The sequence below is a fragment of the Perca flavescens genome, chromosome 1 (assembly GCF_004354835.1).
Source record: "Perca flavescens isolate YP-PL-M2 chromosome 1, PFLA_1.0, whole genome shotgun sequence".
Taxonomy (NCBI): Eukaryota; Metazoa; Chordata; class Actinopteri; order Perciformes; family Percidae; genus Perca; species Perca flavescens.
This window is the reverse complement of record NC_041331.1, coordinates 34,677,635-34,696,673: the sequence shown is the minus strand read 5'-3', so window position 1 is coordinate 34,696,673 and position 19,039 is coordinate 34,677,635. Positions and strand designations below refer to the sequence as shown.

Here is a 19,039-nt window from a genome sequence, read left to right as displayed (position 1 = left end):
TTTTAAAACGCTCCTGTGTGTACAGTCACAAAACCTTTTAAGTCGGTGTGTCTTTTCTGATATTTGTACCATAAACCCACAGTAAGCATTAAAACAAACAGTTGTTCAATCTCTATAAATCTGAAAAACACAAACTGCTGAGCGGTGACTCATATATCAGTCTATTATATACTACAGGGCTGACTGTATTAAACAAATGGCTAGCCCTGCAGCTGGAAAAGAGAGGCAATATAGAGAGAGCAGAGGTTATTGTCTAATTTAAATCTTGGCTGCTTTCCCAGAGCTGTGCCACATTCCAATTTGTGGCTGTGTTGCTTGGCGCTACTGACAGAGGTCCGGCTGCAAATACTCTTGTGCTCCTCTCCAGAAATGTGTCTCCAAACTGACAATCAACAAGTTGGCAGAGATTAGCGATTAATGATGGGGGCATATTAGGTGAAATAATGAAGATGCACACATAGATGTGTTTTGTACTGTTTCTGCACGTGCTTCTTCCCCCTCCCCCTGTGGTTGCAATAATGTATCTATAATCATTATGACTTGATGTGCTACAACAAAGGCTCATAAAGAAAGCCAGTGCATTGCGCCTGTAATGTCTTTGAGTTCCATAATGAAACAGCAGCTGGGAAAGACATCTGTGAACACATAGCAGTTACAGAATGGTTGAGCAGGCTCTTAAAAGCAATTAGCTATTTCATGCATTTTCTTCTTGGCATACTATTGTCCGTTCATCTGGTAGATTGACAGCACACCAGGACATCATTAGCAAACCTGACGGCTGTTGAGTCGCAGACATTGTTTTTCTTGTGACAGCAACCATCAGGCTAAGTGCTTCACTAATGTTTTTAACAGTATCTAAACTCAAAATGTCACTTTAACATTTCCTACTTCAAAAGCAGTGCGAGCTTAAGATACCAGCTTTGAATAATTACAAACACTAAGCTTCAACTTTGATTCCATATCATTGCGCTGACATTTAAAGAGATTTGGAACAAAGACACACTACACATCTTTTAGTCATAACGCAAAAATAATTCCTTTCCTCTGTGTGAAATGACAGGTTGGAGATCAAAGGCACACAGAAACCAGGAGGTCTGCTCTGTATTGAAGTGATTCTTTTTTTTAAGAGAACGAGGTAAGTTAGCAAAGTGTTTTTTTTTTCTGTATTCGAGTATTCACCTCTATTTTAGGACCATGCTGTGACTTTCTTCACTAAAATAAATAAATGACAGCAGGGCACAGTCTGCTCTGCACTCACACCTTCCCGTGCACATGTTCTCCCATCACTTTTCATTTTTCTTCATTAGGGCCATGTTTGACCTGCATCTCCATTCTCCAGTATATATTGTATAGTCTGCAGAGAACATCAGAACATGTGATATTGTAGCCTAAAATCTCCTGGTACCATGTTGTTTATATGCAGAGGTGAGGAACAACACAATGTAAATAACTTGTAACTAACACAACCAAACATTTTATAGTCTAAAATACATATACAAGATACACGAGTGATCCAATGAATCAACATTTAAACAAAGTTTGTAATGACAAAATGTGTGATTTCAACAGGGGGCACCATGCCGGAAATAACTGACTGCAGCTTTAACTCAAAGTGAGAAACAGAATTCCCACCATCAACTTGTCATCAGCTAATTCACCTGGAGCCAGAGGAGGGAGATTCACTGGACACATAGTGAAAGTTAATCTCTTCATTCATCTTTGCTAAAGAGATCGACCCAATTAGCTTGCCACATTGACTGACAGCCCTTGTGTTGGCTTTTCTACCTCGACTTTTTTTCCCCCTTCTTAAATCAGGAGTTATGCAGTTTATGCTGGCTCCAGCTGAAGGCCTCTAGAATGTTTAAAGGGAACTGTACAACAGTGAAATAATCATGATGTCTTTACTCAAATCTGTCGAGTCTGAAATATTCACCACTGCAATTTGCTGTGACTGATTAGCCAATGAAAGGGTTGCTTGGGGATAGCTCTCCAGAGTTCTGTAATTGAGCGGATTTGACTTGGGAGAGGTTTTTTCTGCTGATAACTACACACATTCTCCTTTTTAATGTACTTTTCTTTTTTTAGCCTCTCTTAAGAGCCAGTGCATATCAGAATTACGACGCTTGCATTAACGGGAGTATGTAGGACAGTTCATATTTTGATTGCTGTCACTAGAAAATGGGATTCCACATCGTGTTCCGTCTGATGATTTACCAAAGTGTCTCTGGTTGTAGCCCCGAGTCCAGTCAGTGTTAGTTGGCCTGGTCACTGCAGAACTGTCAGATGTAGAAACTCAAAGATTGGGGACACCAATGGCCCTTAGAAACGTCACAGTTGTTCCTGACATCCCACAATACACTTGATTGATGCAAATTCATTTGTATTACAAGATATGATGGCTTAAACATGCTATATAGATAGGCCATATTCAGTCATATTTTAAAGTAAGACTCCTTACAAATCAAAAGTTAAACCAAAGCAATTAAATGCATCACTGCACAATATTAATGTTAGCAAGACTTAGACATTTAACTGAAGTTAGTTTGCTGCATTTATGACCCTTTCCTTCTGCTAATGTTAGACTACATTTTAACATGTACCAGTATTTTATCAGTTTTACTAGATGCCACAGTTGCAACTGTTTAACAAAAGTTGCATAGGATCACTTTAAATAGCTTTAAATAATTACTGCCATCCTTTCACAAGTCACACTCAATATATATTGATAAGTGATGACCTGTGACAGTTTGACAAAAATATAGTTATATTCTATAGCTGGCACCAACATGAGGCTTAAAAATGGATGATAAATAGTGCAGTGAAAAGGGTAAGCCATTAAATAATGTCTAATAATAATGAGCTGTTTCATTATAATCCTGTTGGGGTAATTAAGAGATTAATATGTCAATGCTGGTTTTGGCAGGTTCTGCTGCCAGGAAAGGCTATATTTACCACAGTCCTTGTGCCACAATGCACTGAAAACAGCTTTCTTCCACATTAAATCTCATTTATATTGTTCAGAAAAAAAAGAGATGCTGTTATTCTTTTCTAAAACACACCACTAATGCTCTGGGGCATGATTTGTCATTGTTATTCAGTGCTCGCTCACCTAAAACATGATACTTTTGGATTTTAATTAAGCACCAAGGTATGTCCCAAGGGGTTCTGGCTTGGCAAAGGAAACCACTTTGATTTATGTACTACTTTGTTGTTCCTGCTTGAAGCTTGCCTGTTATGAGAGACTGTGGTGATGAATGAAAGAACTGGGCAATTCTTTTTTTTTGTTGTTAATTAGTTCCTTTTAGGAATGTATTCTTGTGAAAATATCAATACCCGCTAATAGTGAGGATGTACATGGAGCTGTCTCATGTCATCTCCTCAGCTCACAACAATCAAAGAGGATTGGATAAATTAGGAATCTTACAGTATGCTGGGTACAGGTTGATACATGTTCAGCTAAATTTGATGACAAACCCTAACTAAACCAAGAACAGCTGATAGGATATTACCTCAGTGTGTTCAGCTGCTAACCAGATCATAAATCTCTTCATGCATTTATATGCAGCCCCCATACTAACCCCCTCCATACAGCAGCAAATAGCTCAAATCAGCAATTTGCTTAAAATGCAGTACTATTTGCGCAATAATATGGGATGGCTTTTCAATAGCGATTGTATTCAAACATAATTTTCTGGCTGTTAGATGAGTAATTATCAGCAAACATTGTGAAACAATTCCTAAAGCAGAAGTGTACATATTTGTCAATTATAAAAATGCCTTTCAGGCATCTGGGTACGATATTAACACACCCTTTTATTCTATTTATAAAGTAAATATGATTTTCTGGTTGGACATACAATGCACAAACCAAAACAATAAACCACATAAAACCACATAACTGTACAGTGATTTGTGTAGTATTGAGAAGCTAAACACAGTTCAGATAGATGAACATCATAATGTAGCATACATGTACTATAACATTCCAGATGTATTATACTTAGCCAAAACTAATATTGTGGTTTCTCTTTGTAGATAGGTATTACTTGTTCAGTAATTGTATAGCGTGGACAGCGGCCAGTTTTCAATATAAAAATTTAAAGTATTAGCAGGAGTATAATCCAGTCTAACCAGGTGTAAAATATGCAGCTGTTTGTAATAAAAGGCCACATGCCCTGCAATAACAGATGACAAATATTCACAAGTGATGGAATAATGTTCAGACAATCATCTTTTTAATGCAATCTGGTTAGAAAAGCACTATAGCTGTTTATTTTGTAATGGTGTCAAGTTTCTTTCACTTTTTATTTACTTAAGTTTCTCTGGATGAGTGTCAGCTGAATGACTTCAATGTAAAAAGTGATCTAAGACCTCATCTTGGCCTTCTGTGCCACATAGACAAATCAGAGCAGTAGCTGAAGATGAAAGTGAAGATGGTTAGACACCTCAGTGACACAAGAACGGTTACAGACAGACCTTGTACAAGGTCTGCTCACCTAGATGAGTATCAGAAGGTAATGGAGTCTCGAAACTACAGGGGTGCTGCAGGATCGCTACGATTAGCTAGTGGAACTGCTGAAGGTCACCACTGCGGAGCTGAGCAGCCACAGGCCCTCATAAAACCATGCAGCGTATCATTATTTTCAAAGTGTTTCATTATGGACGGTTAACCTTGGCTAACTCCGACCTCACACTTTAATCAGCTGCCTGTTATGCCTTTGAAATAGTGTAATCATTCAGCTTCTCTTCTTGTTTATCAGCAGGAGAGACACAAATATTGTGGAGCAAAAAAAGGAGAAATCCCTTTTCCCTAGGCTGTGCAGGTATTTGAAAAGTTACACCGGGAGTCAGAACCTCCAAAGATGAGGAACTACAGCAGTTTCCTTGGGAGGAAGGCCATTTCAGTCCCTGCAGGATTGCGCAATGTCACGATTGCACCAATTCACGCAAATTCAACCAATCACGTGACTTTGGTGCGACTCGCAATTTTGACCAATCACCGCAACTTTTCCGCAAATTTGACCAATAACCGGAGTTTCCTGCGACTTCAACCAATTCCAGCAGTCCCACGTGGCAGACGTTACGTCAGTATAATGTGACTGAGTGCCACTGACCAAGCAGGAGTGAGAGAGAGCTTGTTTCCGAAATCAAACCATATGAATGTGTGTCCCAGGCCAGGTTAGGAAATTAACAATGTAAAGATCAACAAGCCACTGACACATATGTTCAAATTTGATTAATTCAATAAATTATTATTTTTTGTCTTAAATCCACCAGCCATATTCATATTATACCAACATTTGCAGCATCCTGAGCCTTTTTGGTAAGGTTACCAAGAAAACTCAGCCCAGAGTAGTTTTATTCTCCCTGAAACAAGTTTCATTTTTATTTTTAAAGAACAAAAAAAAAAAAAAAAACATACAAAAGACATTGCAACTTTTATCGAAATTTTTTACAAAAGCTCTGGCAAAATCAGAAACAAAGGCCGCGAAATCCTGGAGGGACTGTCATTTGAAAGAATCGTCAGTGGCCGTCCAGGGAGCAAAACCCTGCCAAGGCTGAGGCCCCACTGACCTTAATCTTGTTTCTACTTCTGCCATCCCGCACTGTGACCACATGTGAGTGAGTCCACGAGCCAGCAGAAACACACACACATCACAATAAACAAGGACATGCTGTGAATGAGCCTCGACTTCAACTCCTTAAAATATCTGAAGTCTGCTCAAGAATTTCATGGACCCCATTCATGATCCCATTTGAGGTTTCAAGGACTGGACCTTTATTATATGGCTGGAGCTTTTAATGAGGTCATGTCCATTGTTCCTTTTGATCATGTTACCTAATAAAAACTAGACATATTCATGAATACTGCATGGTTTTCATACAGCTGAAAATCTGACCTACGAATCCTCAAAGCAGTGATACCTAAGTAATATGTTGAGAGCTTTGCTCATTCAAATGAAAATAATTGTTGGGCAATTATAGCCAAACGAATGATGTAAGAGTGATGTAATGAGTCAACAGTGTTTTCTAATATATTATATTATATTATATATATATATATATATATAATAATATTTCTAATAATTGTGTTCTCTATTGTCTTCCATAAAGTATCAGGTCTTGGTAACTAAAGCATCATTCCATTTGTATGGTTATGTTTAGGCAACTCAAAGCACTTGGTTGAGGGCTAGGAAACGATTATGATTTTAGATCAATATTGAGATTAGTGCTTCTTGTCTCGTGCTTTAAGTCAGGTTTCCAGTCTGCACAGAGACAAAAGTTCTTTATAGTGAGACATTTTAAAATGGTTGAAAAAAAAAATAAACTCAACTTTAAATGAACTTGTTCTCTACGATGGATACAAAGACATTTCTGACAAAGTATAATGAAGACAAAGGGCAAACCTATTCTTCTAAGAACAGCGGTTTTATTCCCCTCCGGAACTTTACGGTACATCGAGACAATCCTCCATCAGTGCACTGTATTGAGATCTTGACATAATCATGAACATGCATCATGGCTAAAGACACAAGTATACATGCCAGAGAATATCAGTCTAATGCATGTATATAAAATCAAACTGTGGCAGGGTGAGATGGCAGTTCTCCAGTTCTTTATAGGCTGCGGTATTATTGCTATGGTAGAGTAACTGCTGAGACAGACATTAATATTATCCAACTGCCACAAACAGACTTTATGTTTGAGGAGTGTTCGACAATCACAGCTATCTAGAATCATTGAATATATACACGCATGAACACAAAGGAAACAGTGCCCGTAAGCAGCAAATAAATCAGTCTATTTTTTTAAAGTTAGGTTTTAAAGTGATGCTTACAGCTTCGTTCTGATAAAACAGGTTGCATTTAAATTAAGTACTTCTCGAACTCTGCATCAATTGGTTCCAACGTGCCATCTATTTGACCATTCAAATAAAACTTGTATTTACCCCCATTATTTAAGCGCTTTGTTCAACGGGTCTGAGGGATATTTGCACACCTGCTACTATTGTCAGTCCTTTTAGTGCAACCTGGTAACACGATGCATTATGGGAATGTGTTACTAAGGAGGGGGCAGGTGAAAAGGGTGGATTAATCGCACTGTGTAACATGTAATACTACAAACACCTGCAGCCCATTTCACCTCTAACGAGAAATATATTCACAATGAACCTGACACATGAACAATTGTTGGAACAGTGACTTATATTTCTATAAGCAGGTTATAATAATTTAGTTATAATAGTCACAGCTAAATTGGAGTATAGAGAGAAATCCTACACCCAGACAATAATTCTTATTTGGTTGACAGGACTAATTACTGTTACAGGACTAATATTTAATTCTTAACATTCTTTTGGAAATGTTATATTCTGCATTTACCCAATTGGAAGCTGACTTAAAAGCAAATAGTAGGAACAGCTGGAGGAAAGATGTCTAATATAGAGATAGCAGCAATGAATTCAACTAGTCCAGTCTAGCAAATATTACCCATAACGGTTTGAGACGGACATTTGTCATTGGCCTGTGCTCCTTGAAAAGAGCTTAGGAGAAGAGCTTAAGTCAAGCAAGTTAAAAGCAAAGGAAAACAGCGGAATCTTTTGATACAGTCCGTGAGCCCATTAAGAGAATTGGACATTATCTATGAAACAGGGAATGTCTGTCTCACTGGAAAGCTTTAAAAATGAATGTGTCTAAACAGCGAGGCTAACCACTAAAGGGACACAACACTTATTGAATCAGCCAACCAGAAATGATTGACTGGTCCTTTTAAAAACTGCTTAATTCATGGTAAAAGCACTTTTCTGGGGAGCAGGGAGTTCTCTCTTTCCTTTTAATAAGTCAGCAAGGTTGGGGCTGTCAAAGATGTAGTGAGCCAAAACCAGATTAAAAAGGTTTATCATGGTGGAAAAAAATATATCTTGTGTGGGCCTGCTTTGATTCAAAGAGGCACAGTAATCACATAAATATGACTCTTTCAAACTCCTATAGGAGGTTAATTTGACCTTTGACCTTACTAACACAAGCTGTAGATTTACTATCTTCCATGTCAATACAGTATACAACTTAGCCAAACTTTAAGTGATTTTGGTACTCGAGTCAAGAAGTAGCTTATCTTATCTTAAGATCACCCAATCCTAAAACTCCCTCACGGACCTTAACAGTGTCATCTACTCTTCTTCTATAGGGACAGACTGATCTCAATAAGTGGGGTATGTATGACACGCCAATTCATATGCCATTATTGGCGTGTTATCAAGACGCCTAATCACTTTTTAGCGTGTTTATCAACACTGTTTGGCCTCCATTGACTTACATTACCTTGCGATTGCGTGTCAATTTACGCCGTAGCGCGTAGTATGATAGCCCGAAAATCCGCATAGGGAGGTTGGTTGGGGTGGTGGATGGGTCAAACAACGCAGGACTTTCACCCAGGAGACCGGGGATCGTGTCCCGCGTGTCACGTTTCCTAAACCCAACCGTTGCTTTCTTCTTTTCCTAAACCCAACCCCGTTATTGTTTTCCTAAACCCAACCATCCGAAAAGCAATTATGCGTCTTGATAACATGCTAAAATGGCACACGAATTGGCGTGTCATACATACACCACTTATTGATATCAGTCTGCAACCCGTCCACTGTGCAGCGTAGACATACACGCGGATAGCTCGCGTAGACGTACAGGTGTTCTTAAACTTACAGGACAAAAAGAACTATAGAACTATACGCTCAAAGCACAACAACTGAAAAAACAACTCGTTCATGACTTTGGATGTCAACATAAACATTTTTTCCTCAGGCACTTACATAGTTTGATGGATGATGTAGTGATGTTGTGTTCAAGATCACAATCCAATAACAAATGTGCCTCTCCTGTGGATTCATCCTCTTTGTATCACTGAAATAGATGTTTCTGAAACAGCCAGGCAGTTACAAATAGTGGAGACTTTCACTGCCAGTGTTAATCCTAAAGGAAAAACATAAACTTATATGCAAATGGTTGGCCTACTGTGTGAAGAAATTCAACATTGAAGCATGTTTTTTTTTGATTGGTTTTACACTGGAGCTCCAATTTGTCCCTGGTTATAAGATCACAACCTGAGGCCAACTCACTACAGCGAGATGTTCTTTGTCTACAAGAGTGTGAGGTCTACCTAAATGAGCCACACTGAGTAATGTACATGGGGATGTAATAAAGTGGATTTATGAGCAGTGATGGCAGGATTACAGAAGGTCTTTATAAGAGCTGATCTGGGTAATGGTCTATGTCTGTCTAAGATTTCAGAGCCTCTCATATCCACCTCATAAACAAAGCAGGCAACCTGGTCTTATGTCCCCACAGGTTCAGACTGTTGGTTCAGATCGTCAGATTGTACTGGTAAAACAAGTTGAAATGAAACTCAATGGGATTTAGTTGGTGTGTGTGTGTGTGTGTGTGTGTGTGTGTGTGTCATTATGTCCTCATCTCAACGTGATCAACAAAATAAAGAGAGAGTGACAGCTGTGATAATGTGGTGCCTAAAGAATCAGAAACTATTAGGCTCATATTTTAATACAAGGCTGCTACATCTCTTGTTTGGGTCGCTTCTTTAGAAATGATCCCTGTGAACCCCTTACAAGTCCGTTTTTATAAACATTATATAGTTTCCACTAATATGTCTCTATTGATACCTCCTCAGTGTATGCTATCATCCGCTTTGTTCAGTGGAGAGCTGTGCATTAACAAAATGTTAACATCTGCCCTGTGGAGACATATGTGTAGTGCAGATTGTCAGACAGACATTCTTAGAGGCAGGAACTCCAAGTAGAGTGTGTCTTCAAGCAGGCGGACTAAAAATAACACTGTCTAATCTCAGTGGGAAAATTAGGTGTTTAATAAATCTGTTGAACTACATCTCCTGACAAGCTACAATTAAAAGACTCAGCAAAAAACATCAGCTATTCACTTCGTGGACATTTTAAACATTTAACACGCACCTTGAAGTCATATCCATCAACTGCTGAGTTTGACAAAGCAGACAGCCACTGAGGTTACACCCCACCACACACACACACACACACACACACACACACACACACACACACACACACACACACACACACACACACACACACACACACACACACACACATAAAGCTGTGTTTGGATATGTTTAGAATGTGTGTGATGAAATGGCACCAGCTGTGTACACTGGAGAGATGCACAAGGCCCCCTGGTTGAGCAGAGTGTTAACCCCTTCCCTCCCGATGAAGCAGAAAAGCCAGCAAAGACAAAGAGTCCTGGCCCACCATGGTTTGGACACAATAACAAGTTATTGCCCAGGGGTTTGTTGCTGTGGAAGTACATTACTTAAGGTCCTTCCCCCAGTTCTTTAAATCTTTGTTGTTTTTAGTTTCCCTACATATGCATGGGTCAGTAGGGCCCACGTGAAACATGAGCAGGCTTCTGTTTCACCTATTTTACAGGCTCAATAAAATCCTGATAAGTTGTTCAGTTTAAAACAGTAAAAAAAAAAAAAAGCTAAACTATGTGCAGCAGTAGAGGATTTGGCTTATTATAAAGTGCTTGAAGTTGTAATCGTTAAAATTTAGACCTGGTTGATTTGGCAACAAGCGTGGTCACTGTGGTAAAAGCAAAAACACCTTGAGCAGCTACTTTGTCAGAAATACCCCAGGAGAGCAACTGGTGCATTCGTTTACCACGCAACCAACCAAACAAACTATTAAACATTGTTATAATAAAAGAAGTCAGCCAATAATGATTACAACCACAACATGATTGCTTGCTGAACATGGCACGAGAAGTTTTCAACAAAAGCACAGCACGGTTGGTGATGTGCAGCCTTTTGTTTGCAGCTTGCTGATTAAAAAAAATATATATATTTTATTATATTTATATATATATATAAAATAAACACACACACACCATGTTTTTTTGCAATAATACATTGATTAGAAACTTGACAATAACTCGTCCTTGCATATTGAAATGATTTATTAACAAAAGTTGTATGTCCGCTTACAGCGCTTAACATCAACAATAATACAGTAGGTCAAACAGGATGATGGTTTGCACCTTTGTCTACTTACTGCAATAGTGCCATTAAAACACTGATGTAATTCAAAGAATTATGATGTCTCAGTGGTGCCGGTATTAGTTTTGCAAATAAACCTCAAGTGTTAGCACCAGTGCAGGTGAAGAGTTTGTATTAACATCTGTTGGTAATTTTAGTCTCTCTGCGCCTGGAGGTAATGAAAGCCCACACTAAATGGTTACTGTATCTGAAACATTATTAAACCTTAAAAGAAAAAAATTGACCAGATGGTCATAAATATGAGAATAACACTGAGACCCTTTCATGAAGCCATTAAAGTCAATCACATTTGACTTTTACAAATACCAAAACCGGTCAAATCCAAACAGCTCCTTGTCTTTGGTTGATGCTGTGCATGACTTGAGGAGTTTGCCCAGAAAAACCACATAACTTTAACTGTCTCGCATCGCTGGCATCACCAAAATAAGAAACTGGACAAATGAGCACTAGATGCCCATGTATTCATTTGATGTTTTCCTTTCTGTTCTCTTATACATTTTACTGACTACAACCAGGTGTTCATAAACAAGCCAAAAAGCCAAGAGTCATAATTACAGATACATTAAAAACCATGCAACTTGAAGTATTAACCAAAAGAAAAAAAGTAGGGGCCTTGGCAGTGCCCTTAAGCATAGCTGATAAGTGTTCAAGCTTAAGTAAAGGTAGTTTAACTTGAAGTATTAACCAAATAATTGGACCCTGCTGTGACAGCCCTGTCCCCCACCTGAAAACTCTTCATTTAATGGTAAAAAACTCACAGCAATAAACCTTTACATGTGCTGTAAGGATAGTGTTGTGTTTAATTCTACCAGATTACATCAAGTGGTTTTTCTTGCATTTATTTTGTATTATTCAGCTGTGTGAAGTTGTGGCATGTTTCTCTTCAGCACTGCTGTTTCTCCTTCATCTCCGTGCCAAAAGAAACAGGCAGCTTCATTAGTCATGACTGCAGCACCTAATTAAGTTTGTGCCACTCGTTTGGATTTTTCTGTAAATTTAAAAGGATCTCTGATGTCTCAAAGTGCCTCTGGGCCCTTCTGTCTCTGTTGTCATTAAAATTGAACATGTCCTGTGCCAGCAATTTGGAGATTTTGAATCTAGTGGAAGTTTTGCTGTTTGCAGAAGGGGCTGTTACTGCTTATAAATAGATTAAAGATTTAATGTCTCAGTTCTGTGAGACTTGAAAAAATGCCACATCTTATGGATGACTAACCGCTCTGCATTGTGCTACCTTTCAGCGAGCTGATTCAACTAAATTGGAGGCTTATTTGGAAGATGCATGCAAAAGAGTGTTCGCCATGGAAAGGCATTGTAATTAGCATAAAAAGCATGCTTTGTACTCTCTCTCTCTCTCTCTCTCTCACTCTCTCACTCCTTCTCTCTCTCTCTCTCTCTCTCTCTCTCTCTCTCTCTCATAACTGGTGGCGATACTACCTTCTCAACACCCTCCCTCTTTCTCCTTTCGCATTGTGGCCAATTACTGTTACAGATGGAAAATTTCCCCTGACCTGGAGAATTTATGAGCAGGAATAAAATCGCACTTCGACTCTTACACCAATTCAAAGCAATCTAGTTAAAATGTATCAAGGCTGATGAAGACATGATGAAATTGGGCACAAATGACAACTTGGCCACATGACAAAGAGCTGATGAAACAGTGAGACAAACCTGGTAACTGTTTTGAGCAGCATCAGATTGCAAGGGCAAACAGCACTATAGGGATGAATAATTTGAAAGGGGGTGGTGTGTGTGTGTGTGTGTCAGAGAAAGATGGGGGATGTAGGCGCTGCCATTGTTTAAACTTTGTAAAAACAGCACGCTGCGGTTGTGTCATTAGTCTGCCATAGTGATGTTCCCTCTTGCAGTGGTACAAGGGAGTCACGCTCCTGATAGATTATGGGCCAGATAGTTCAAGTGTTACATCACTGACAAAATATCACAAACTATCATCTGTGTTTTAACATAACCTCTGCCTCATGTTAGAGAGTGTTAATAAACTTGTCATACCTCAGCAATGGTCTTACTCACAGCTTAGAAACAGGGCTGCTTGTATACAGAAGTGAATAAATCGACTTGTGAAACAATGCTTAAAAATAGGCTGTTTAACCTAGGAGCAAGTCGATAAAACTGCGTTGTACATGTGGCTGCCTCTCTGGGTATGACAGTCAGGGGTTTACTGATGCCATGTTTGAGATAAGTGCACAACAGCGCAATGGTGACAATGAATGCATTCATTCTGAACAGATAACAAGTGTGCTGTCTATGTCTCTTTCTGTATGGTTGTGTTTCTATGCAGAGCTGTAAAGTTAATTTCCAGCACTATCTCCAAGAGCTATTAACAGCAACCCTGATGTGCTGAAGCTAGTTATATAAAGTTGTAATTTTTTTTAAAAGTAACTCACTAACAAATTGACATGCCAAAGGGTAAACACGTGTTTGTAAAACGTGGTGTTTAACTGCTTTATTTGGGTCTTGTAACATGATTTTATTTGACACTTGATACACTGTGTAATACTTTCATCACATTCTAATGTGTCACTGATGTTTAGGAACATGTAACTGTATAGCCAACAGCGCCCATGACTGTGGATCACATCACTCTGGTGAGAGTTTAGCAGTGCAGTGTGGCCGTTCTGAGCTGGACAAAAGTACCACTGTTCCACTACACTTGCTACACTGCTCTCATTTCCATTATTAACACACAACAGCAAAGTTTGTGGCAGGAGAGGGAAGTATTAATGAAGCAACTCCGGAAAGACAGTCATCATTAGTGGCTTAAGTCCGAGTGAAACAAGTGGAGGCAGCTCGCAAGACAATGAAAATCGTTGGTTTTAATTCAACTTAATTTTAGATAGATTTTCATGGTTGCACTCATGGTGTCAGCACCAGGGTGGTCACACAAGCACACAACTAGACTACAGCACAACACAAGAGGGGTTTCTCACCTTATTGAAGTTGTAGTAGCCCAAACAGTGGGCAAAATCCAGGTTTGGTGGTTCTCCTGGAATAGAATTCCCACCAGCAGTCGGATAAAATCGTACATCCATGATGTGTGAGGGAGCCGCGCAGCTGTAGCTGTAGCCTACTCTGCACGGAGATCAATTTGTTTCTGCCGTTTACAATCCCAGCGCACACAGAGAGAGACGGAGAAAGAGAGGCGGTAAAACTGACCCAAGCTTTGTTGGGGTGAATAAGACGCTGCGTTTTTTTGGGGGTGGGGTGGGGGAGGTGGGGAGGCTCGGGTAAAGTTTCGATATTCCTCTTCTACACCTGGTTCGGCCGCTTCATCTCTGAGGAAGCCCACGTGAAGGTTGGACTGAGCCGAATAGGCTGTCCGTCAAGCAGCAGTAGACGCTGTGTTGCCCATGCATTTACACACAGCTACTCCTGTATACAAAGAAGCCACGAGACCCGGCGACTGGAGCGTGTGGGTCCACCTCCTTTCCTCCCCCTTCAGACGCAGAAAAAAGAAAGGGGGAAAAAATGAAAACTGTAACAAAGTGGTAATGATAACCACGAAGTAAGCCCGCACGTCAAAACAGTACCGTACTCGGTGCGTCCGTGTCCTCCGCTGTGTCTCTCAGAAGTTTTTTTTTTTTCTCCAACTTAGAAAACTAGTTGGTGGAGTAGTTTGAGTAAGCTAGCTGGCCGCACGAGCCCATCTGCTAAGTACAGCGATTGGAGGGTTTGTAAAACAAGGAAAAACAAAACTCCACAGATGGTGCAATTAGTGGATATGATGTAGTGCACTGAGTGATCGAGCTCAGCCCTCGGCTCTGCCTGTTGTAGTGATGAACAAGGCAAAATGTGTGAACACGGCAGCCACTCCCCAAACACAGTAAGCCACGCCCATGATAACACTGCATGTAAGTCCATGTGACATATTAACACGGTAATTACAATTACAGGAGTTTTTGTTGTTGTTGTTTGCATGTTTATGTGAATGTTATTCTTTGAATAGGCTACATTACCACATCATTCTTTTCTGTGTTTTGTCTGAGCACCAATTTTAAAGTAATTCTAGTCTATATGTCAATGGGGAATGACAGCATGCTTTTAATAAGTATCTTATAGGCTCATCTATATCATATGTTCTTTGTTTTATGGCTGTTATTGCATATTCAGTGACCGGATATGCAAGTATAACTTTATATTTCTTCTATTTTCACTTTCATCATCAAACGCTAATACTAACAGCAGCCTATTTGATGATGCAAGACGTTTAATTTCCTGGGAATACACCTGCCAGCTTTGTTTCACCTCTCAAATGTTTTTGAAGTCCATATGTTTATTTACCTCAAACATGGTCCGACTAGAGGTTAGCTGCTAGCAATGTAGGCTACAGCCCAGTTGTGTGTCTGTGTGTGAATCTGACCCAGAACGTACCACAAGCTCGTCCTTTTTGTTGTTATCCGCCAGTCTTTCTCTCTTTTTCTGTCTGTTCATGATTTGGAGTCATAATGCCCCAGAATAATTGAAAAATTTAAATCTTTGGCAGACACGTCTTCACCTCAAGGCAAACTTGCGACACCAACATCTTTGTCTTGACTTTTGCATCACCTCTAAAATTCACTTAATGTTCTGCCTGAATACATTTTTAGTTTTCAGACCACCACCATAGATGAGGTTCTCAAAGTCAAGACATTCTAACTTTTTCCGCAGCCTATCCCTGCATTTCTTTATGTCTAGGTCTACATGTAGCTAAATAGCCCAAATGATAGAAGCTATTTAGTGGTAATCATCAAAAGTTATCAATTTGTACATGTTTACTTGTAGTATCTGCACTTCTACTACTCTTTCTGTATATTCAGCTGCACTTCTTTTTTCTACAGTACAGTGTAATCATTCAGATAGAATGTATCTCGAATTCATTTGAAATACAGGTTGCTCACAATTTTATGTACCTTGTGCTCTAGATGGCAGGGATTTGTAACATTTAACCATTTCTAATGTGATATGTGCAGAGATGGTGGTGCTCAGAATTAACTGAGAAAACATACATCCGGCTCTTGTTTTCCTAATTGTATTTGACACTATTTCCTTTTTTCCACTTTCATGATAATACGCATGTGTTTTATACTACTGTAGGCTACTAAGTACTCATACCAAAATGCAAGTCAGTTTGACTGTGTCAACAGTGTTTTTACAACAGCCTATGACATTTCCAAAATGGACTGAGTGTTTTCTGACCTAACAGGTCTATTATTAACGTATTATTAAGTTTGGGCAAACTAAAGTAATTGGTCATAAGGGCAACATGTGGTGCCAAAATAGAAGATTACATTATAAACCTTTCATTTGGACTGTTTTGAACGAGACATTATGCATTGTATTGATGCTGCGTTAAAAACACTGAGTCATAGTGTTAACCTAACTGCCATCGACAGCTACAGAGCCAGTCCCAATGGGATTAAATGGGGGATCCTTCCAATGTCAGCTGCCCCAATATTACAAATCCTAGAGTATCCCACCATCATTTTTTTTTTTGTATCCCTGGCCACTTGCTATACATGTGCACTTTACCACTAATACTGCAAAGGCTTACTGTGTGCATGCAGTCTGTGTAAAATTCTGCTAATACAGTTCTCCGATTTCTTCTCAGTTTCTGGGTCAAAAACAAGATTGTAGAAGTGTTACGTTTTATGCAGCGACTGCAAATTATTTCTAGACAAGCAACTCAGACATATTATTTTTGAGTAGAACTACTTCACAGCACTGGGGGGAATAGGTGTACACCGCAGATCCAAGTCCACCATAAGACTATCTGATCAGATAATAGGTAGACGTATTGTATGCGTGGGGAAAAAAACAAAACAAGTAACAGTAGTTTATGGTTTACTGGTGAAAGGTTTGTGTAAAAAGCAAGTCATAAAATAGAAAGTAAAACTGGCTGCAGAAAAACATTGAAATAGTGTTGAAGGAAATATGTTACTGGTTACATTTAAGAAACATAACCAAGAAATAGCAAGTTGTTTTTATTGTAAATTGTACTTAAATTAATTAGTACACAAGTTTGTATTGTAATAAGACATTCACTGTGAATACCAGACGCGATGATTAGTTGAACTTTAAACAAATCTCCTTTAAAGTGGGGAATGTTTCTTATAAAAAAAAATCCCAAAATCTATAGTATAACTCTTTTTACAGCATTTTCGGCTCTTAATGATCACAAAAACAATGTAATCAAGAAAAACAATTATTTTGCAAATAAACTCTTATTTTGTCTTGTGTCTGAAGAGCAATTCAAAAAAGTTCAACAGGAAATGTATTAATGGAAATTTCACAGTTCAAGGTGTTTTCACTTTTGATTTGTTTAACTGTTTCAATGTTTTTTAAGTTCAATAAATGTAACATATTTCCAAAAGTCAATGAGTAATCATGTTAAATAATAGTGATTGTAATATTGACCACAATAATTGTGATTGGGATTTTTTCCATAATCGAGCAGCTCTACCAGTTAGCCATGTTAGTGAAACAACATGCACAATGCCAATACCTTGGAACATGCAACCTTGAATGGAACATATAACCATAATGCTATTAATTACACATGTGCTTTCCCTGCTATATGTCAAAATGAAATGGAATAAAAAAGGCCCATTATTATTACCAAGCACACAGTTGATTTCTAACACCAACTGTACTATCAATACAAAATAGCCAGAAACCAGAATTTCACAAATAAAGAGATGAATAAATGGAGAATTGGTGGATTTGATGCTTACCGTACCCCTGGTTGTGCGGTAAGCACACAAAAAGAGTATTTTCATTAACATGTCACATTCAGCTCTCCAGAGAGAAAATAAGAGGTCAGAATAAACATGAAAATCAATGCTACCGGCCCTGAGAATACATAAGCAAAGCTTTGCAGTTGTGTCATATTTGTCTGCAAATGTCAGATTTTCTTTATTTAACATTCCACATCTGCTTTGAAATATTTCAAAATGTGTTTTTTGCTATAATCTAAGACGGTACATTCCGTTGAAGTGAACACCCACATACTGATTAATCATATATATTCTCCCACTAAAATAATCTGTGATGTTACAACTTCGGTGTCACCTCTTCTTCACTGTCAGCAGGAAGTACCAGGGTCTATGGTTTAAAATAATAACTTCTTTTTAATTGGATACAGTTGGCAGACTGCTTTTGATATTACTTTGTACCTCCTGCTCTGTAATGCAAGCACACTGTTTCGTGAAAGTTCAAATGTGAAGGGGTCCGTTTCAGGAAGGAGGTTTAACAAACTCTGAGCCAGGCGGCAAAATTACGAATCCCACCATGGCCGTGCCAAGACCCGCCCTACAAAGCAGCTTAATTGGTTGGGGTTAGGCATTTGACCTTGAGTGGTTAAGGTTGGGGATAGGACCTGTACATGCAAGCATAGACGCCTGGCCAATAGTAGTGTGTGAATGCTATTGAAGGGCGGGTCTTGGCGTGGCCATAGTGGGAAAATAAATATCGTGGCCAGGCATCCATGCTTACGCAAGGTAACGTAACCCCATTTGTACAGGTCCTATTCCCTGACCAATCGGCTATCCTAACCTTAACCACTCAAGGTCAAATGCCTAACTCCAACCAATCAAGCTGCTTCGTAGGGCGGGTCTTGGCGTGGCCATAGTGGGATTCGTAAATTTGCCTCCATGCAGGTATCTACTGCAGTGTTTGCATTACATACCCTGCCAAATGTAGCTACATGCTATGCCAGGGAAAGCTGTAATCTTCGCTGCAAATTTTAATTTCTACCAAATTGCGGGTCACATTTATGCTGGAACATGTCCAGTTTTGTAGTGTTTGGTTTAGAAGCCTTTATTGGTGATTTTTTGCTGCTATATACTCAGTTGCAGTCAGTCTCCGGCTGCAATGGACTATAGAGAGACAGCAACAGCAGAGCACAGATGCGGAGATGCGGAATGCCGGCCAATCAGAGCAGTCTGGGCTTTTC

The 19,039-nt window shown here is 39.1% G+C and overlaps 1 protein-coding gene across 1 annotated transcript in view; it reads right to left on the bottom strand.

The window, feature by feature from the left end:
- tox3 (TOX high mobility group box family member 3) overlaps positions 1 to 14,298 on the bottom strand; it is a 40,619-nt gene extending 26,321 nt beyond the window's left edge. The window contains exon 1 of the mRNA XM_028580757.1: positions 14,040 to 14,298. Coding sequence (XP_028436558.1) covers positions 14,040 to 14,141 — 102 coding nt within the window. The 5' untranslated portion in view covers positions 14,142 to 14,298. The remainder of the gene's footprint in view (positions 1 to 14,039) is intronic.
- Between the last annotated feature and the right edge of the window lie 4,741 nt (positions 14,299 to 19,039).